The sequence below is a fragment of the Takifugu rubripes genome, chromosome 3 (assembly GCF_901000725.2).
Source record: "Takifugu rubripes chromosome 3, fTakRub1.2, whole genome shotgun sequence".
Classification (NCBI taxonomy): Eukaryota; Metazoa; Chordata; class Actinopteri; order Tetraodontiformes; family Tetraodontidae; genus Takifugu; species Takifugu rubripes.
The window spans coordinates 2,320,613-2,343,388 of NC_042287.1; the positions used below are offsets into that span (position 1 = coordinate 2,320,613).

The 22,776-nt window shown below is 41.7% G+C and overlaps 1 protein-coding gene across 1 annotated transcript in view; it reads left to right on the plus strand.

The window, feature by feature from the left end:
• klhdc8b (kelch domain containing 8B) overlaps positions 1-19,230 on the plus strand; it is a 35,130-nt gene extending 15,900 nt beyond the window's left edge. Inside the window, exons 2-6 of the mRNA XM_003962892.3 lie at positions 585-1,622; positions 10,848-11,012; positions 11,867-12,091; positions 14,048-14,149; positions 14,428-19,230. Of these exons, the coding sequence (XP_003962941.3) occupies positions 1,232-1,622; positions 10,848-11,012; positions 11,867-12,091; positions 14,048-14,149; positions 14,428-14,624 (1,080 nt within the window). The 5' untranslated portion in view covers positions 585-1,231 and the 3' untranslated portion in view covers positions 14,625-19,230. The remainder of the gene's footprint in view (positions 1-584; positions 1,623-10,847; positions 11,013-11,866; positions 12,092-14,047; positions 14,150-14,427) is intronic.
• Positions 19,231-22,776: the final 3,546 nt, after the last annotated feature.

A 22,776-nucleotide genomic window follows, 5' to 3' on the forward strand; every position in this document is an offset into this window, starting at 1 on the left:
CAACCTACTGAACTACCAGACATAAAACAAAGGCACAAATGTTGGAAAATGTTGAAAGTGTTCATATTTATTTACTTGAATACATGTCTCATGAACAAAATGTAAATTCCCATTTAATGGTTTTGCAATTAACAATTGTCGGGTTTTCGTTTGGTGGGGTTCAAAGGTGCACTGTGATCTTGCACAATTTTTCAGTGTGATTTCATTTTTGTCCCAAAATCGTTGGCATCTTGCCTTGATGTGCTCACTGTCTGACCCTCGAATACCCTGTGAAAGAGCCCAGTCTCTGGAGGCAACACAGGGGTTGTAGACATCAACAGAAACAGTACAAGGACAGGCGGTGCCCCGAAACACAACACACTGTGACTGCCAACGACCATCGAGATGGTTGGGGGTTTCAGATATGGATAGAAATATAAATTTACCAACCAAACAGGTGGAGTTAGTTTGGCCATCTTAGCAACAAGTTCTCCATCCGAACCTAACTCTTTGTTGCTGTCTGATTTTTCTTATGTCTAACTTGTAAATATACAGTTATTTTTGATTCTTTGTTCTTTAACATCATATTGTCCTTTCTCTTTTAGGCAGAGATCTTCTGGGAGAATAATCTTTTCCAAGGATACCAGTAATCTGCAAAGCACCACCTTCAGAAGGGGTCCCAGCATTTTTCTGTTTAATTAAAGAAAGACAGTTCTTCCCTAAAATGCAAGGAGGCATTCAAGTCATTATGTTCCCATTCATATTGAATGACCTTTCAAGAGAGTGACGACAAACCTGAAGGGTTGCCAGACTATCGCTATCTTAAATTGGACCTTTTTTTGATGATGAACCTTTGAGGACTTTGTTCTTATACATTTGATCCTGTGTGTTTTCTATTTTTGCTGTTGTGACTATGTGACCTTAAACACTAAAATATACACAAATTCTCCAGATAAGGAAATTGACAAAAGAATACGAAGGACTGAAGCAGAGGTGGCTGCTTGAAACCCCCAAACGTGGATGAAGGAAACACTTTTTTCATAGCTTTGGACAGTTTGACATTCTGGACTTTTTGACATTCTCCTTGTTTTTACACCTACTGGGTGCACTCTCTCACATCCCTCACATATCTGCAGAAAAAGGCTTGAGCCTCTGCTTGTTTCCTGTATTTCTTTCCCCCTCTCGCCCCACTCGCTGTCCTTACACCCTCACAGCAGTGTTGTGTGTGACATTGTTTCTTGATCGCTGAGACATGCCTGTACTGGAAATGGCTGTGAGTCCAGTGAAGTCACTGTATTGGGAGAAGTTCCCGTCCATGTCTCAGTGCCGTGTGTACTGCGCTCCTGTCTACCATGAGGGAATGGTTTATGTTCTGGGGGGCTGCAGTGAGACCGGCATGCCTCTGGACAGCGTTGAGGTCCTGGATGTGGAGAGCCAAACGTGGAGCCAGATTCCACCACTGCCCACTGCAAGGGCAGGGGCCTCAGCTGTGGTGCTGGGGGGTCAGGTAATGGTGCTTGGGGGTATGAATCAGCAACAGACCCCTCTGGCCTCTGTGGAGATGTACCACCCCGATGAAGGCAAATGGGAGTCAAAGGCGAGTCTGAGCCAGCCGTCCATGGGAGTCACCACGTTAAAAAAAGGTAGGAACGGGAAGGCATGTTGATGACACGTGGAATTATAAAACTTGGTTGTGTTTTCATTTAGGTATCATGAGCATGGTAGTAAATATCTTCATCGATATTTTGGATTTCTAACCTTTTCTTTTTTGTGTAGCACATTGTCAAATTATAAATTATACAGGCTGTGATAATAGCGTGATTACTAATGCGGACATTATCTTGTCACTGTGCTATAATCTGTCCCTGTGTCACAAGAGTGTTTAAAATTTCAGTCTGTTAGTGAGATGACTACAACTGTAGAGAGTGTAGACGCAGGTTCCCTCTAATGGAGTAATGGGTCATCTGTCAGTCTTGCGTGTCAGAAAAGGCCCGCTCACACAAGAAAAGCAGACTGTAATACACATTTTAAAGGATTCTTAAATCACATTTCTACAGGATCAGCACAGTGAAGTTCAGCCATCCACCACAAAATCTCACTCATGTCTCTTCGTGAAGGGGTGGCCATAAATGTTGGTGCCACATGGGCCTTTCTGCTTTGTTTAGATCATAGGTGTCAAACTCTGGCCTGTGGGCCAAATTTGGCCCACGATGTAATTATATTTGGCCTGCGAAGCAATACCAATTGACTCTTAGAGCTGGCCCACCAGTATTATAGCTTAAAGTGCATGTACTAATACTACAAATATCAGAATTCTCTGCTGGTGTTTTGGTGTGAAAATCCACACTCCGCATCAGTTGTTGGTGGTAATGCACCAATTTGTGGCTTGCCAACCACCAAGAGAGAGGAAGTAGTCGTAGCGACCTTATATGCTAATGCACCGCACTACCCCTCTGAAGAATGATTAAAGGAAAGGCAGAAAATAGGACCTTTCTGAACAAGTAGGAGGCAGAATATCTGTTTAGATATGTAAAAGACGGACCTGTCTGTCTTTTATGTGGAGCCAATGTGCATTACAAGGAGAACAAGAACAGATGACACTATAAAACGCAACACCAAGCCAAGCACAAGCACCTGGAAATGACTCAAAGGAACCAGAAAGTATAAGAGATGAAAAGGCATTACATTTACATTACATTAACTTACAATGGCAAAAGATTGCAGTTGAAATTTAATTCAGAAGGCTGCAAATAAAAAGAGAAGAAATGAATGCCAGTGATGTGTTTTTTTAATTTGAATTTCAACTTTGCATGTGTGCAATAATAAATTATATATTGTACTGTGTTAAGCTTTGCTTGTTCCATGTTCAGTTGTTGAGGAAAACTAGTTTAGGTCCATATCAAAAGGTTCCGTGTTATAGCTGGAGTAAGATTTTTTTCAATAAATATCAGTGTTGGCCTGTGACTTTGTCCCAGTTTTGAATTTTGGCCCACTAGCTATTTGAGTTTGACATCTCTGGTTTAGATAGATGCCACTTTAAATAAAGCCCCTCTTGCTTCATTTGGTTGGTGAACAGACTTGTCGCCTTCAGTTTGATCTCCTTTCAGTTTGAAAACAACGGGAAAGTGAAAAGTTGCTCCACACTCTCCATCTTTTACCATCAGACAGCAGCTTTTACAATCAGTTGGGCACTTCTCATTTACACATTTGAAATGAAAATACCAAAATTATGGCATGAGGTGAGCAGAACAGCAGAAGTGTGACAATTACAATACTAAAGAACTCTTTATGTGACAAGGTTAGAAAGCAGTGGAAGGTATTAGCATGGGATTTGTGGAAAACCAGGATTTTAATTTATGACTGCACCACTGTCAGTGGGAGAGAAGGGAGGATTAGGGTTGAAAGGATGAGGCAAAGAAAATGAGAACCAGCCCATCAGGAGCACCCTCAAAACATATGGCTGCTGTGCCTGCTGTGCTCTTATTAAAAATGCAAAAAGGAAGACAACAGTACAGGGAAGAATGCACAGACCTGTTTTCTGAGTGCACGGTGGATGGCTTAATGCAGGAGAGCCAACCTGCACCTTATTCAAGGATGGCTGCATCAAAGTGGTGGCCAGAGAAAAGATGAACAAAATCTAGGAAATACATTGTCAAAGTTTCGTCTACTGGTTCGCAAAGGGGATCCCCGGCAGAATCTAATGCTGTCTGCTAGGACTTGGCATGCAAAACCTTGGGGGGCCCCTGGCTTAGAGCTAGTTAGATATTACAATTTCCCGCCACTAAAGGACACACTACATCTCAAGTGACTCAGATTCCTGCTCCTAGCGATGCATCTTCTTTTCTGTTTGAGTCACTATATCACTGCTGGTGTGTTAAATGCTAGTGTGCGTTTAATTTAAAATGTAATTGAAGATGGAAAGGAAAAAGGAAACCTTTGACAGTTCAGTCATGCTGCAACATTATTGCTGGTTTTTAGTGGTGTACTGGTACCAGTCTTGTGCTGGAGACTGCATTCCCCCCACCCCCACCCCCACCTTAAAACAGTGCAGGGAAATTGATATCTCGTGCTATAACTATTTTTGAAGGGAATAGAATAGAAAAACATTCTTCTAAAGTGTAAATAACCAATAATATTCTAACCACAAAATCCTTGTAATTTGTATGTGAATAAAGGTGCCAAGCAAAGCAGCAGAGCTCCAGTGGTGCTGGTAGGCTGAGAGGAGTTCTTTATATCTGCGCCCAATCATTTTTCCTCACCTACCTAGATGTCTGTCTTACTAAACTGAGATTGAATTCTGAGAAATGAATCTGAACATTCCAAAACAAAGAAAATACTGTATAGAAATTAAACTTACCAGAAACACCCAATTAAACCAAGTTAATTTACTGATGATGTGTTAAGGAGCCTCCAAAATGATACATTTAAAAATGTTCAAATTATACGAATTCCTGTTTTTGAAATGATGTGATTTAAATTCAGTTTCTTAATGCAATTACTCAAGTTCAGCAATGACAATTCTTTAATAGTTTTGAAAAAATGTGTTTATTAATGTGTTTACAGTTTTGGGGACCAAAAGTACATAAACGACATAATCAAAAACAGCATTTCACAATGATGCTAACCGCATCCTTTTACCTCCATGATCCAAACATATAAATGCTTGTATGAAGGAAACCATCTTAAGGCCCTATACGTTTTAGTCTACAATAAGTCCTTAACAGGTTCCACCCCTTCCTAAACAGCACCATTGACCTAAAGTAGGGGGTGATAGCTAACGCCAAGGTCTAGCTATCATCTTTTCTGCCATGGTCACAAGAATTTTGAATAAATACTTTTTTTCCTCACATAAAAAGTTGCAAGGAAGCACTTCAACAGCATAGATCATCATGTCCCATCCTGTAATAGAGCATCATTCCTGACTGATGAAAGCGAGTTTAAACTGAACAGCATATTTATTCAGCCCTCTTGGGGGCAGATGGCTGCACATGATTTAATCTAGGGGTAAAAGAGCAAAAGTAAGGGTGAATGCATTTTTACCACCTCATTTTCCTTCCAAATCAGAATTATGTGCCACTTTGTCTTGATCTATGACAGGGTTCGGCAACCCAAAATGTTGGAAGAACCATATTGGACAAAAAAACAAGAAACAAATCTGTCTGGAGCTGCAAAAAATGAAAAGCCTTATATAGGGCTTATAATGAAGGCAACACATGCTGTAAGTGTCTATATTAGCTGCATTATAGCTGTATTATAATGACAAATACATAACGGGCATTGATGATTAAATGTTTAGTTTCCCTGCAGCTTATCCTGGGGAGAATGATGCACCACGTGGCTACACGATGGTGCTTTAAGTTTAACTTCCATTATAATGAGATGTTGAAATTAAATATTTATTATACACATTTATACAGCATTGGAAAACTTTAAGAATGTTTGTCACGTTTTTTCCTCCTACAGAAATTATATTAAAACAATTTCCATTTTCATATTTTTGAAAAAGCTCCAGGGAGCCACTAGGGCGGCGCTAAAGAGCCGCATGCGGCTCCAGAGCCACAGGTTGCCAACCCCTGGTCTATGGGATGTAACATGAACAGAATTTGGTCAGTGGAAACAACCTCCTGTAGAGGAAGTGGGATTCCATCATATAGATTTGGGGGGAGGTGTCAGGGAACAGGTCCTGACTCTTCATAACGCACCAAACAGTGGTTGAAATAGCTCAGATGTTGTGGATAACTGCGGGCTGGTGGCTGGTCAACCTACCTGTCAGGTCCCTCTATCAGTGCGTGCCTAGCCTAGTGTGTCTGATTATGTGTGTGGGTGTAAAGTGCAGATGAAGATATTTATAGTCCAACAGAGGCTTTATGAAAGTCTGACTGTAATGTGCGTCTGTACCGCCTGCTTCCTGTTGTCACTTTAGCTTAATGTCAGCTGGCATCTGGTTGACAAACAGGGAGAAGCTGACAACTCCACAGCTGTGTTGTCTTCCTATTTGATCATTCAGCTCCATGTTCTGTGTATTATAGAATGCAAACCCACAACCAAGTATATCCCATTACATGATGGGTATTTTATTAAAAATCCATTTTATTTATACAACATAACTACTATTCAACGCTATGTGATAGTTGTGATTAAAATGCCCTCATGGAAGGCAGAAAAGACTAAGCAGGTTCTTGTTTCCATTGCCTGACTCAGGGTTCTGGCCCCATTAATGCCAGTTCAGAGGCAATGTTTATTATTATGAGCGAAAGCCTTCAAAAGGGTTTACCCTCTTTAGTAACAGAACTTTATAGATTCAGTTACACATGTAGTTTAAAACAACCAAATGATCAATCAATCGAGCAAGCAACTTCCCCAGATGTGCGTCTTAAAAACAAGGTAAAGAAAGAAAATGGACAGGAATAAATCAAGCTTTCAAATCTTAATTAAAAGTATGAAACTAAATTTAACCAGATGTTAAAGTGTCATTAATACCCAGTCTAACAAGAGGAGTCGTGAGGTCAGCTATAAAAAAGTGTGCGATCCTCCATGTCACACAGCTCAGGGGGTTGGGTGTTCCATAATTGAGGAGTAGCTGAAGGAAAAGCATAATCACCCCCTTTTTGTACCCTGATCTCAGCACTTGTAAGAGAATTTGACCCAAAGAGTGCCGATACCTGCTCTGCTACCAAAATTAAGATGCTGGAACACTTTTAAAACACCCGTTCAAATTTCAAAGTAAAACATAACACATCACATTGCACTAGGAGCGAGTGCACATCATGTCATTGGGAGGCAGCTAAAGGCAGGACAGAGAAGATGGTTTCACAATCCACAAAGGAGCATTGTAATCATCAAGGTCGGCGCTTATGAAGGCATGATCTGTCTTCTCCAGGTGGCTCCGGCTAAAGAAAGGCTTCACCTTTGCAGAATGAATCAAATCTGAGGCAGCTATCAAAGGTTTCCCCCAGATTCAGTCATAGAAAACCTTCCCCCAGCAAAATATCACAATTCCACCCTCATTTTGCTGTTTAGCTGCATAATCTGTTTCACTTTATTTTCGTTTTATTTTCTTTACCACTCTATCACTTTGGAGATCACACCGAGGGTGCTAGATATGGGTGAATATGTGATACACACCCCCAGCTCAAAGCACCAGGGCTTGAACCCAGACCCGTCCGCTTCTGGAGCATTAGCAGCTCTACTAATAATATCGTTAAAGATCAAAAACATTGATGGAGAATTTATTAAAATGTCAATATTGAATGCAAAGTAATTTGCTGAGTTTGGAAGTGAAACAGTCCTGGGATTCATTTGTCGGACTTATGACGTTCTCAATGTTGTAAGTGCTCAAACATGCTCCTGTTGCCTCTTGTGAAGACATGGCTGCAGCAGAAGGATGTGCTGCCAGAAAAAAAACAACATAAAATGCAGCAATTCTTGATATTTAATCTGATGTGAAGAAAACAAGGCATATATCATGTGGCAGAGAAATGGAACCATGAAGTGGCCTTTGTCTGCCCTGACTGCTTTAATTCCGTTCCACAGAATGAGGGGTTTTGGTGCGCATGCCACACTTTTCTTGTTAGTATACGTTGGTAATAGAAAAACTCTGTCATTGTGCGATTTCTGCTCTGTGTGAGACGATATAAAAGCATAGATAAGGTTATCTCCCATGTTCTGTTCCTCAACTAATGCCTTCGGCTCACCAATCTGGGCTATTTTTGGATGGATGCCTGGCCTTCAGTGTCCACCCACACGCTCCCTTGTAACACTGGCACCCCAGCTTTCAGTTTTCAGCGCATTTTCTCTTCACGTCTAAGGGAGGGTGGACACACACGCATAGATAGATATATAGATAGATAGATAGATAGATAGATAGATAGATAGATAGATAGATAGATAGATAGATAGATAGATAGATAGATAGATAGATAGATAGATAGATAGATAGATAGATAGATAGATAGATAGATAGATAGATAGATAGATAGATAGATAGATAGAGAAAAATGGGCCAATCAACTTCAACCTTGGTCTTGTGACACCAATTAGCTGGCCAGTTGCTCAGCCACAACAGCTAACAGTAAATCCAGTCGAGGCGCTCTCAGTGACTAAGGTTCACAAATGTGTAGGCAGCAGCTTTGTGTGCACAAAAAACATGTAAATCATTTTATAATGAGTGCTTAACTATCCTTTACTGTTGAGTCCCCCACATTGCGGTTGTGGTGGTGTCACATGACCACTGGCGCATAACTTGATTGGCTGTATGTTAAATGAACTAATGATTATTCAAATACACTATTGGATTTCAATGCAAAAAAATCAGTCACAGAAATTCAAAATGCACTTCCAATGCTCCCTTTATTTATTGAGTGTGCAAGATGAGGTGGCACGTCTGTGTTGTGCCATTCTTCTGTGGAGAGGTTGTTTGGTTTCACCAATGTACTGTTCCTTGCACTGGAAATAGGTGGTGTTCAAAACACAGGTCCAGCATGGTGCAAATCTGGGCCGGTGTTAAGGCTGTTCTTTCTGGAAGATCCTTGTCCAATAGAAGGTGCTTGTGGATGGTGTCTATCACGCTGGGGACAGGGACGCACGTGAAATGTGACGACATCGTAGGATCCTACCATGTCACGTCACCTATTTCCAGTACAGAGAAGGCTTCTACAGGCAGAAACATGGCTGTGCCATGGGCTCACCAGTATCCCCCATAGTTGCCACTCTATACATGGAGAAGGTGGAATCCCAGGCCCTGACATCCTTCACAGGAACTGCACCAAGCCACTGGTTCAGATATGTGGATGACACCTGGGTCAAAATTCGAACACAAGAATTAAAGGCTTTCTCAAATGACTTCAACAAAACAGACGAGCATGTAAAATTCACCCGGGAAGATGTAATAGAAAACAGTCTGGCCTTTCTGGACTGTGCAGTCAAACCTACACATACCGACCAGTAACTCCAGTTTGACTCTCACCACCCACTGGAACACAAGTTGGGAGTGATCAAAACCCTCCAACACTGGGCCAAAGAAATACCCACCACATCCCAAGGTAGGAAGAAGGAACAGGACCACATTAAGACAGCTCTCAAAACATGTGGTTACCCAGACTGGACCTTCACCAAGACCTCAAGAAAACGAGACCCCAGCAAAGAAGAGGAGGAGAGAAACAAACGCCACATCGTTTTGATCCCCTACCTGTCTGGGGTCACTGAGAAGTGTAAGATGATCCTCCAAAAACATGATATACCAGTTCAGTTTAAACCCAGCAACACTCGCAGACAGAGGTTAGTACACCCAAAGGACAAGACACCAAGACCCAAACAATGTAATGTTGTTTATGCTGTACAGTGCCTGGAGGAATGCAAGGAACTGTACATTGGGGAAACCAAACAACCTCTCCACAGAAGAATGGCACAACACAGACGCGCCACCTCTTCAGGTCAGGATTCAGCAGTCCACATACACTTAAAGGAGAGCAGGCGCTACTTTGAGGACAGCCAAGTACGGGTACTGGCCAGAGAAGACCGCTGGTTTGAGAGGGGTGTCAAGGAAGCTATCCATGTCAAATTGGAAAAACCATCCTTAAACAGAGGTGGTGGCCTGAGGCACTTCCTATCACCCACATACAATGCAGTCCTCCACTCCTTCCAACAACAAACCAAACGTTCACACCATTCCAGGAGACCCAGTGACTCATCACCATGTGATGCAGCAGACAAAGGGGAGACACCTCAACTGAAACTAGGTGAACGACCCTACCGACGACCCTCAGGTGACCAACCAGATCATTAGCATGCCAATGGTCCACAAGGGCTAGATTTTCAAGCTTGGTCCCCAGTGAGTTCAGAACTGAAGAAGCCTTCTGGATATAAGGCAAAACGTCTTCAAGAGAAGAAACCCAGTCCAGTTGACAGAGAAAACTACCTTGGATATTGAGTGTGCATTTTTACCCTGTGTGGTGTCCTTAAGTGCTCAGCAAAGTGCCTTGAAATAAAATGCCTTATTATTAGATATTGTTATTAGACATATTCATGTATGTGTGCGTTTTTATTAGAATTTAAATGTATTCTTTGATCAGTCCCTACTGCAACAGAGAGATGTGTGGACAGAAAGTGGAACAAAGGTCGGATAGATAAAGGGATAAAATGGTAATCAGTATTAATAAAGACACATAAAGTGGTCATGAATAAAAAGGGCACCAGGAAAAGGTTGAAGCACTCTGACTGACAAACACATTAAGCACATACACAAACACACTGTATCAAAAAGAGGCTCTAAAGAAAGAGTCCACAACATCTGTAGTGTTGTGCAGCTCTTTGCAGCACAATTGTTGACGAGGGTTTCATCAGTTATTGAGATTTTGTGACTCGCAGTATTTTTTTAAATTTCATTTTTAACAGTGAGTTCAAATTTTCACACCCCTATAATAACAGCATGGCAGTTGTCATGGAGTCTCCTGGAGCAACAGGCAGAGAGCCTAGACATCTTTGCTTAAATAGGATTTCTTCTGCCTGATTGGAAGAAAAAAACATGCACACACTCATGCAGTCAATCGAACAACACTTGTGACAGATGATAGCTCACTATTCCTTAATAACTGGAGACACAATTGATTTAAACCACTGTTCTATGCCCAACATATCTGTTCTTCGCTAATCTTCTGTTCTCTTCTTTTTATACCCAAAGTTTGAAGCATAAAACTCAAACAAAATTCTCAAGACCAACGTACATCATAATTTAGCATTTTATTGCTGCTAGGTGTTTCCTTCATCTTTTAAATTGATCTTAATAACAAGTTTGGTATTTTCAGTATACAGTATGTACTGTGAAAATGAATTATTTGATTTTTTTCCACTTCTTCTGTCTGTATCTGCAGAAGGAAAGGTGTATGCCATGGGAGGGATGGGATGTGACACTGCACCGCAGGCGCTAGTAAGAGTTTACGAAGCAGCAAAGGACCGATGGCAACCACTGACCGCCATGCCAACACCTCGGTATGGAGCAACACCTTTTATAAGAGGAAACAAAATCTTCTTGATGGGTACGAACTAGATCTTTCCACATTAAGTCTTTAATTTAAATGTGTCATTGCTAAGGGATGGGTGGGTTCTGTTAGCAGGAAAGTCATGGTGCTGAAGGCAGATGAGGCAGGCAGGCAGGTCGCCACATCCGTTGCACCACTTCTGCTCTTATGGGCATTAAAACAGAAGTGGGTGGGGTGAGAGTCAAAGCTTTTTAGGCATTTCATTATGAATGTAAGGAACTCTGACCATGGACTCACTGATGCTTGTGCTGTCCGTTGTTTATTCTGATGTCTTCTGGCACACATGAAGGTTTAATGATGATATTGAATGTGATGACTTATGAGAGGGACTAGAAAAACTCCATGCCCCTCTCAGCGGGAGGTCAGACACACTACTGCTGGCAATGTGAAATTACTCAAATGCTGAGCAAAGGTGGGAGGATGTGCTAATTTCAGTAGTAAGAAAGAAACTCAAAGTTCAGAACTCCTCCATAGGTTTTCTACAGTTGCTGGTAATGACTCCAACTGTGTCTTTGTAGAGTGTCTGGCCATGAGGTCAATAGATTGACTGAGGGATGCATGTTGAGGAGAGATGGAATTAGGTCAATAAAATCAGTAATCTTAGATCCTAAAGTCCACTCTGACTTTGGCTGGGTTCCAGAAATCTTCTATGCAGGGAGAATGTTCTAAAAAATTCAAGCCTTTTTTCTGCACTCCACCAATCTCAGCTGTGCAAAAGCATCATAGCAGGAAAGTTTACTGTCAGTGTCACTACTTAAGCTCAGCACGTTTACAGTTTCAGTCAGATTAAACTGTTAAATAGTCTATATTGACAAAGAAACCTTAAAAAATGTTGCTTCCCTGCTCTGTAGGTGGTCGTCAGGGGAAGATGCCTGTGACGGCGCTGGAGGCTTTTGACCTTGAGACGAAGAGCTGGACACGTTACCCCTGTATCCCAACCCGCAGAGCTTTTTCATGCTGTGCCGCCAATGAGCAAAGTCTTTTCAGCATCGGTGGCCTGCAGCAGCCAGGACCCCATAACTTCTACTCGAGGCCCCACTTTGTCAGCACCATGGAAGAGTATGACCTGGATCAAGGTATTTCACATTTAACTATACGATTTATCTGGAGTTTGTTTAGACGAGAATGTCAGTCATGGCTATGCTAATAGCCAGCCAGTACCAGAGCTTGCAAGAGCATGCATTCATAGCAACAGAGATAGAAAATATAAACACACCTTTAAGACATTATATTTGTTTATTGAAGCTTTTATGCCATACCTAATTGGATTCAAGCGAGGTGCTAAATATTCATCTAAAAGCTTTTGTATATGCCAGGGAATGGATAACTTAAATAAGGGAGAGGGCCATAATTTTTGTCAGCGCAACAAGGGGGCCACATAGGACCGTGGACTTCCTATCCAGATAGAGGTCAAAATCCCATTTAAAATAAGACCTAAATAGGCAATATGCATATGTCTGCATATTTATTGAACGGACATACGTGCATCACAGTATCTTAATACATCTCGTGCTCAAATGAAATAACCACATAGTGACCACCGCTCTCCTGCAGGACAACGGTCAAGTCTGGCCGAGGAGATCCTACCATCACCGTCAAACCGGCGTTGGCCGCCATGACGGCAGCAAGCGGTCGGCCGCCCCACACACTCGCCCAAGCAAAACCCGAACAACACCACAATAAATGAAACTATATTGTTCAGCATTCACTCACACACAAGAAAGGATAGAAAAAAAGCGCTTTCGCAGTTTTTGCTCGCTCCTCTGCTCACACATGTCTCACACGAGGAGAGGAGAGGAGAGGAGAGGAGAGGAGAGGAGAGGAGAGGAGAGGAGAGGAGAGGAGAGGAGAGGAGAGGAGAGGAGAGGAGAGGAGAGGAGAGGAGAGTTTCTGGACCCTGGCAGCTCCGGCCTATGACAGCAGAAGTACAATGTTAACCTAATAATTAGACGACCCTCTAAATATGATAATTATGTCTAGGATAATAACTGGAACTACAGAATTACTGACTATAAGCTTTTCAAAGAGGAAAGTCTTGAATCTAACTTTTAAAAGGAGAGATGGAGTCAACCTCCCGTGCCCCAATTCTACCTTTAGAGACTCTGAGGACCACAAGTAAACCAGCAATCTGAGAACAGAGCACTCTATTGGGATTATAAGGAGTCACAAGCTTCTCCAGGTAGGATGGAGCTAGGCCTCAGAGGACCTTGTAGGTATGAAGAAGAATTTTAAAAATTATTCTGAATTTAACGGGCAGCCAATGAAAAGATGCCAGTAAAGGAGTTAAGTGCTCTCTTTTGTCAATACCTGTCAGAACTCTGGCTGCAGCATTTTGGATCAGCTGGAGGTTGTTCCACTGCAGCTGCTCCAGTAACTGAGTCGCCATCACCTTTTCAAGAACTTTAGAGATCGAAGGAAGGTTGGATACAGGCCTATAATTTGCTCACCCATCAGGATCCAGTGATGGTTCTTTAGGCAATGGTTTAATCACTGCCACCTTGTAGGACTGGGGTACATAATCAATTGATCTGGTCCAGAATAGAGCTGCCTATCAATGGTAAAACATCCTTCAACAAGTGTGTTGGGATGGGATCTAAAGGACATGTGGTGGACTTGGATTTCTGAATTAACGAAGACATTTCAGAAAATTATATAGGGGGAGTTTAAGAGCTTGTTCGAGACCCCATATCTTCTCATAGACAGCACATCTGGTGATGGTCCAGCAGCTGTTGGGATGGCCTGGTTAGCTTTTTCTCAAATAGTCAGAACTTTACCAGTCATCAGCTGGTGGTACCAATGGACAGAGTGGAGTGAAGATGTTCTAGTATTTTCCCTCACATGCTCTGTTAAAACAGCATTTATGAAAGTAAATGAATGTTCTGCTTGGTTCGGTTCCAGGTTCCATGTTCTGTCTCACAGCTAAGCCTTTCGGTTGACTTTACCACTTAGCAACAGCAAAATCAAGAGTGATGCCAAGTGTTTGACCTTTGCTTTGGAAATGTTCTGTTTTCCCGCACTCTCACCTGTGACAGGTATCTGGATCAAACCCAGTCGTACATCCAGGATGAAGGAAAAAAGAGCTGACTTTGTTGCAGGCTGGCTGGGAGGAAGAATAATTGCAGCTGGTGGTCTCGGTCAGCACATTACTCTGTGTTCCTTCTATTTTAAAAGATAGCTGGGTTGATATTTGGAGAAAGGAAAAGGGCAGAAAGGAAAAGGAGAATAAAATCACTATAATTGTTGCAACTAGTTTCATCTTTTCACTGCTGACTTAAGATATATCATATAATATATGCTTTTTACAAAAAATTATACAACAACAACAACAACAATAATAATAATAATAATAATAAAGAAACAGTTCTAAACACATCCGATCTGCTTGCTCTAACATGTTGCTTTCATTACGCAGGAAATGAGCCAGCTCCTCTGGGTTCAGTTGAGAGCTACAACGCAGTGAAGCAACGCTGGGAGTGTGTTGCTCCCATGCCCACCGCCCGCTGCTCTTCTGCCCTCCTACAGACTTCCAGTATGCTTCTTGTCATTGGAGGAGTTGCTCAGGGACCCAGCAATGCTGTGGAAGCCTTGTGTCTGTCAGACACTGTGTGATCGATACACAGAAGAACCAAGTGAAGAGCAGCACTTCTGTGTGAAACAAACCACAATGTGAATTTGATTGAGAGACATTTAAAGCCTTTTTTTTTAACTTCAAACCAACATGATGTGTTCCTCCATTACCAAATGGAGGATGCACAGATGAAGAAAGGTTCAACTCTAAAGCGTAACACTGTAAATCAGTTGCTACCACAAGGAAAAACATTCAAGTGTTGAGCATTTTGCAAAAACAGCAGGGTACTTCTCTGGATATCAAAGGAACACAGGGCCATACTTGTATCTTTCTGCGGCAAGAGCAAACAATGAGACTTATCAATCACCTTATCAATCAAGTTGTGATTGAACTGATGCTGCTTGAAAGCTTCTTCTGGAAAGAGTCTCCTCACAGTGTCTCAGCAGCATTTACAAAACTTTGGAAGGTTTAAAAAGGAGGAGAGAATTTTAATATAATAGTCATTGTTACATTTCAGAAGTCTAGTTTTGTTGAATAGTCATCCTGGTCTGAAATGTCTGTTTGATTTTTGACTCCAGTGATGGAAGTTCCGCGTGTTTGCAATAGCTGGTATATTCTGGACCCAACCGAACATGGGTATACTAGTGTTTTAAAGGATACTTTGGTTTTCACTAGTCTTTGCTCGATTACTTGATCTCATTTACAGGTAGATCATAGAATTTAACCAGATGGAAATAGAATAAAGGGAAAATAAACATTTAGAATGCAATCACACTCATTGACATTAAAATAAAATAAATGAAAGGGAAGGTTTCATTCGTGATTTCTTAAGATGATTAATCAGCTAAACTTGGTCTTCTTTGAACCACTTATTCTCAAGTCTCAGGTTTCTAAATTCAAATCCTGTGTCCTTTTGTTTTCAACCTGTGCTTTGTATAAATTCCTGCAATTATTTTGATCTGTGTGTCGTGAAGAGAATGCAGAAAAACAACATATGTCCTTACATGGATATTGAGGAAACAACTATAAGCATTTGGGTGGCAACAAAGGGAACCTTGGTAGAAGGAGCAGGTCCTGCATCTGTCCCGACAGCTCTTCTGGTTGATTGCAGGACATCAGCTCTGATACGTTGATAGATTTCTTATCTCATGCTTTAACCATTCTTTTGTAAAACTGCTATTTTTAGGCTTCTTGCCCATGAGATAATCTTGGTTCAATTTTTTTCAAGCCAATGATGGCAGACTAAAACTAGAAAATAATAAAACATAGCAAATTAAAATGAATGAAAAATGTGTGTGTGTTTGTGTGCGCGTGTGTGTGCGTGTGTGTGTGTGTGAACCCCTTTTCTTACCCAAAGGCAGCTGGGAGTATTTATTTGAAGATTGCCATGATTGAACGTGTATGATGTTTACTGTCACACTAGAACCCACAAAATATTCTTTTATTTTTCTCTTCACTGTTTCGGTAGATCTATTGTGTGTTTTTATTTGCTCTAAAGAGTAAAATTTGTTCCTGGTCCTGCCTTTTCTGGATTGTGGGTGACTGCAGTGGATATTACACATGAAGAATTTATCTGTATGCTCCAGGACATTTGCTGGAATCCGATATTTAGTGTGGAGCCACCTCCACCAACTACAGAATCAATATCATTACAATTTTTAAGCCAATGTCCATGGGATCTGTGGTATAATTCAATCCCAGAAGCAATAATTCTGCACAAATGATCCCATTTTGAATAGATTAAGAGCAATTTTGAGTCGTGTCAGACACTCAAGGAAAGTATTGCGGGCAGGGGTTTATCTTCTGGAATCAAATGTTAAAGCTTTTATGATGGAAGAAAGTTGCCCTTTCTATTAATATATCTAATTTCTAAATGTGCTCTCCTGTCAAAAGACCCAGCCACACTGTGCATGGCTGGGTTTGTGCCTTGATATCTATTTTTTAAGAGGCCCACTGACTCAGGTTCTGAAATTAAATAAATAACGCAGGGCTGTGAGGAGTACAGTGCAAGGAAGGAAGAAAACACGCTGAAATAATTGATTTCAGTTTTCATAAAGCTTATACATCACTGTGTCTTAATTTTAAAACCATCTGGTGCATAAAATTGAACATTGTTACCTTGGCAACAAGAAACAGTGTCAGCACCAAGTAGCAGAAATAAAGGTGTTAGTTTCCAGTCAGTAATTACACGTGTTTTTTTCTTTACTCTCTTTGGGTTTGTTGGGTGTTGTTTTTCAACAGAACTTTACATTACATACCTTATTTATTGTGGTGTTATGAGGTTAAAAAAAGAAAAAGATTATGAATTTGTTGAGTGTGATGTGTTATTGTATATTTTGGTCAGTTTTGTTGTTTTTCCTCAAAAAGTGAGTAGCAGTAACCAAAGTTTAACCTTCAATTATTGGTGGAAGACTAAGTGAAATGGTAAATATGTTCTAATGTATTTACAGTTCTATGCTGTGTCCTCATCCATGCATTTAAAAGTTCAAGACTAAATACCAACTATACGCCATTTAATTTCTTAACAAAGCCAACTGTTGACATGTCCGTAATACCATATCTTTCCAGATTTTAAAACCAGATAATGATCTAAAATCTTGCCTTGTTACACTGGTGTTACCGTCACCGGGGCTTTTGCAACAATAGCTTTAGAGAAAGATGCTCATTCGGTCTCTTTTTGTGATGGATTAGAATTATTGTAATACTTCTAATTTTATTTTTTCATTTAAGAAACTAATAACTTCTACTTTTATACCAAGTCATATGTTTGACTGCAAACCAGAAATCAAACCCAGAAGGGTTTATGTTTGTTTGTTTGTTTGTTTTTGAATTACGTTCTAATATCTCTGACTGTGCTGTGCTGTTTTTAATGAGTAAAGTAAAAAACATGATAAACTGCTTTGTGGTCTCAGTGGATCGGTACCAACATGTGGTCTTAATCGGTCTTAATATGTGATTTAGACAGTTTACTGAACTTGATATAAAGTAATTAATGGAAATTAAGGTCTTGAATTTGTCACTTGGTGTGTGTGGGAAATTCAGTATGTCAGTATGATCTTTATTGCCTTCATCTGTTCTGTTTTCCCCTAATGATGGCTATCCCAACATTGAGTCATAAACATATACTGTATACAGCAGCATAATCAGCATTGGAGTTTCTGCCATTTCATGCTATGCTAATGTCCATGTAGGTTCTCATTTATCAAGGTTGTATTAGACCCCTGTGGATTCTTGCTATTTGCTAGCCTTTGTTCCTGATCTACCCTCATCTGATGCTGAATTTAATGTTGGCTAGGCCTATATTCTGTATAATTAATCAGTCTGATTGATTACTAAATCCAACACAGATGTATAATTAAGCTTAGGTTGGAGGCCAGAATGCATCCTAGTGCAATTAATTTTCTGAAATGTCACATTTAAATCTCTAAAAACAGCTAAATTTGTGGATGGCAAAGATGACAAGTTGTTTATTCTGATGTGCAATGCCGCAGATAGGGATTGCTGGAGGCTCTGATGTCACTGTAACTGGTTTGAGAAACAATATTTCAGCTAGAATGAAATTGGGGGATCTTGGGATTTATCAGCCATTTTGTGAATATTTTGTGGAAGAAATTAATTATGATATGGTACATATCCATGTTTGACTTTAAGATAGTGGGGAAGCATCACAAATAGGAGAAACAACATACACAGACATTTAAACCATAGAGATCCAGGCTGTTTACAACTGCCATATCTAAGAGAGAATAAGAGAGAAATGAATGGATATTTTGCCCTTTTTTCAACACCCTAAGTACAGTGATGTGCATTTAAAACTTGAAAAAAAATCTGAATATGTAAGCACAAGTACAATATGCAAACAATTCTGTAAAAGTTTCCAAGTTAATGATTTTGCTCTATAGGGTGTTCTATTTATAGCACTTTTGTGCAACATCTGTACTGGTTGCCTAACAACCCCACTGTCAATGAGGTGATGCTGGTACTTTACAGAACTCTGGTGAGATTTGAAAATAAACAATCAATCATAGAATCGAATCATACTTACCTTTTAATTGAAAAACAAGATTAGGAGGAATGTTAACTGGAAATTCTAATGATGCAGTCATGAGGCATGATTATCATTATGTTTACTATAACACATTGTTGGCAGTGCCATTGCAATTGCAATCATTTAATTTTGAAGACAATATTGTACAAGGATGTTTTACAGCATTCAAGGCAAAATGGTGCTTTGTACACAAAAAGGCTGTGTCCCACAATCAAAGCCCGCCAGGCACCCATCTTACCACGATAGGATCAATAGGTTTTTGGGGTAAAGTTTTATCAAAAGCAGATTTCATTATCAGTTACATCTGATAATCTTATTTAAGATTTAGAATTAGGACTATGGTTTTCTACATTTATTGGATACTTGGTACAGGTAGGTCAAGCTCCGATTATGTATTTGTGCATTTGGTAACATTTTGGAGTTAGCACCTGATTGATGGTGATAACATAGAGCTGTTAACAACAGCACAATTGCTGGCAGGCTTTGATTCATTGACCAAGTCAGGACTGTGGTGTCACTGCAGTGGTTTAGTGCCTAAACTTTGTAGGGTAGTGCCTCAACTATGTTGTTCTACAATAAACTATTTTGGCTGTCTCGTTGAATGTGTCCTGTCTCCCTTAGCATACTGTTCTTCCTCGATATGTAGTCGGTAGTACTGTAGTCAGAAAGGTGGTACATGTGTAAAAAATTAGAACCCATTTTATACACATTTCACATACATATTATATAACAATCTGTACCTGTAAAATTCAACTTGACTCCCCACATAAAATTAAACAAGGATAAAAAAGATCTTCCTCCTCCCGATTAAAGGCTGCATAATTCTTCACTTGCTGGACAGATTTCCTCCCACACTGTTAACAGCTCCGCTCATGGGATTACAGTGGAAAAACTAATGTCTACAGTCCATGTGGAATCTGAGAAACATTCACAAACTATTGTGACATATCTGGGGCCCGTTTCAGAAAGCAGACCTGCTGCCTGGAAGCATCAGTTTCCTTTGCTTCCCAGTAAAAGCCTGCAGATTGAAGGCAGTGGTAGACATCATGGTGACATCTGTTTCTTGATGATATAATACGTATTGCCGATGCGGAGCATCAGAAGTGTGTCACTTTCACTGAAACAAATACTGCAAAGAGACCTGGGTCTATGCATGACTGTCAATTGTTTTGTGAGTCTACACTGAGTGACTGGCCAAAGGTGGTTATATACATTATTGCTTGTACAGCAGGAGGAAGATGCTGACATTGCTTGACACTTGAGTCTCAAGCCAAAGCTGCTATACCAGCCATAATACAGAACTAATTTTATCTAATCTCTGTGATCTATTAACAATCTATTGGTAAATTGACTGGATTAACTACTGGCTTGGTAGATGGATTTTACCCACTCCAGCAATCATTCCTGCAATCATTTCATGGAGTTGTTCACAACCAAAATTGATATAATTTGCTCCTCAATCTATGTTCCTTCTTCCTCATCTGAACCAACTGCCAACCCAACTGATGGGTGTCATAAGTCCTCTGCTGTTTTTTTTTTCTTCAGAAATGACTCATCTTGAGCCCCTCCTGGGCTTCCACCTTATCATGGTGGAGGGGTTTGCGTGTCCCAATGATCCTAGGAGCTCCATTATCTGGGGCTTTATGCCCCTGGTAGGGCCACCCATGGCAAACAGGTCCTAGGTGAGGGACCAGACAAAGCGTAGCCCAGGACCCCTAATGAAGAGAAACAATATTGGTCTCAAGTTTCCCTTGCCCGGATGTGCGTCACCGGGGCCCCCTCCTGGAGCCAGGCCTGGGAGCGTGACAAGTTGGTGAGCACCTGGTGGCCGGACCTCTGCCCATGGATTCCGGCTGGGCACAGCCCGAAGAGGCAACATGGGACCCCCTTCCTGTGGGCTCACCACCTGCAGGAAGGGCCAAGGGGGTCGGGTGCATTGTGTGTTGGGTAGCGGCCGAAGGCAGGGACCTTGGCGGTCTGATCCCCGGCTGCAGAAACTGGTTCTAGGGACATGGAATGTCACCTCTCTGATGGGAAAGGAGACTGAGCTGGTGTGTGAGGTTGAGAAGTTCCGACTAGGTATAGTCAGTCTCACCTCGGCGCATAGCAAGGGCTCTGGAACCAGTCTTCGCAAGAGAAGTTGGACTCTCTACCACTCTGGAGTTGCCGATGGTGAGAGGCGATGGGCAGGGGTGGCAATTCTTGTTACTCCCTAGCTCAGTGCCTGTATATTGGAGTTTACCCCGATGGATGAGAGGGTAACCCTTCACCTTTGGATGGGGGGACAGATCCTAACTGTTGTTTGCGCCTATGGTCCAAACAGCAGTTCACCTTTTTTGGAGTCCTCGGAGGGAGTGCAGGAGAGTGCTCCTTCTGGGGGCTCCCTCGTCCTCCTGGGTGACTTCAATGCTCACGTTGGCAGCGACAGTGTGACCTGGAGAGGTGTGATTGGGAAGAACGGCCCCCATAATCTGAACCAGAGTGGTGTTTTGTTATTGGACTTCTGTGCTCATCTCAGATTCTCCATAACAAACACCTTGCTTAGGCATAAAGGCGTCCACATGTGCACTTGGCACCAGGACGCCTTAGGCCGCAGATCGATGATTGACTTTGTGGTCGTGTCATCGGATTTGAGGCCGCATGTTCTGGACAAGTGGTTGAAGAGAGGGGTAGAGCTGTCAACTGATCACCACCTGGTGGTAAGTTGGCTCCAATGGTGGGGAAGGATGCCGGACCCAAATGTATTGTGAGGGTCTGCTGGGAACACCTAGCAGAGTCAGGAGCTTCAATTCACACCCCCGAGAGAGCTTTGACCATGTCCTGGAGGAGGCGGGGGACATTGAGTTCGGTTGGACCGTGTTCCATGCCTCCATTGTTGCCCGAACCCGCTGGTGGTCACCAGCGGTGAGGGATGCCGTCATGCTGAAGAAGAGTCGTATTGGGCCTTACTGGCCTGTGGGACTCCTGAGGTAGCAGATAGGTACTGGCAGGCCAAGTGGAGTGCAGCTATGGCGGTTGCAGAGGCAAAGACCTGGGCATGGGAAGAGTTCGGTGAGGCCATGGAGAACGACTTCCGGACGGCTTTGAAAAGGTTCTGGACCACCATCCGGCGCCTGAGGAAGGGGAAGCAGTGCACTGTCAACACTGTGTATAGTGGCGATGGTGTGCTGCTGACCTCAACTCGGGATGTTGTGGATTGGTGGAAGGAATACTTCGAGGGCCTCCTTAATCCCACCAATGCCCTGTTGGCGTCATCGGCCCGTGACCTCAGCACCTCCAAATCCGAGGCCATGGTTCTCATTCGGAAAAAGGTGGAGTGCCTTCTCCGGGTCAAGGAGGAGATCCTGCCCCAAGTGGAGGAGTTCAAATACCTTGGGGTCTTGTTCACGAGTGAGCGAAGAATGGCACAGGAGATCGACAGGCGGATCACAAGCAGAAGGGGGGAGGCACAGTATGTGGTGGGATTACAAGAACTGTTGGAAGATTGTGAGTTTGGTGCATATATGAATGATGCACTGCGGGACACATTTGCATGGGTTAAAGCAGGGATGGGGAACCTTTTTCATATCGAGGGCCATTTCAATTTTTATAAAGTTGGGCCATACTATTATGAACACATACCTAGGGATGCAACAAAAAGACAAAAAAGTCTATAACCACTGTGTTACTAAGTCTCATGATTGCTGCATTTGAGTTTGAATTATTTATTTAGCACACATGCATATAAAATCACCAAAAAAATATAGAATAAAATGACAAACAAGTAAAATATGTTTTTGTGGTCATACAAAACAATAAAAAAAAAAAAGAGGTGCAGAGTTGAGGCAAGAGACCCGTAAGGGCCTGTTCGAGGCCTCTACTCACAAAAACTGCAATACAACAAGATAATCAAGAAAATAAATGAAAAGAAAGAAAGATAAAGACAATAATAACTAGAAAGCACTCGGAGAGCGCAGACCTCCGCCAAGCGCAACAATTCCTGCCATATTGTGATTTCCACCATAAATATTAGTCCCACATATACTTTGACTACATATTTAGATTCATTGACCATAAAAACATACCATTAGCCACTGGAATCATAACAATATATGTCTTAGTCCAATATCGTCCCAGTTCCGAAGCATTCCAGACCAACCTGCCTC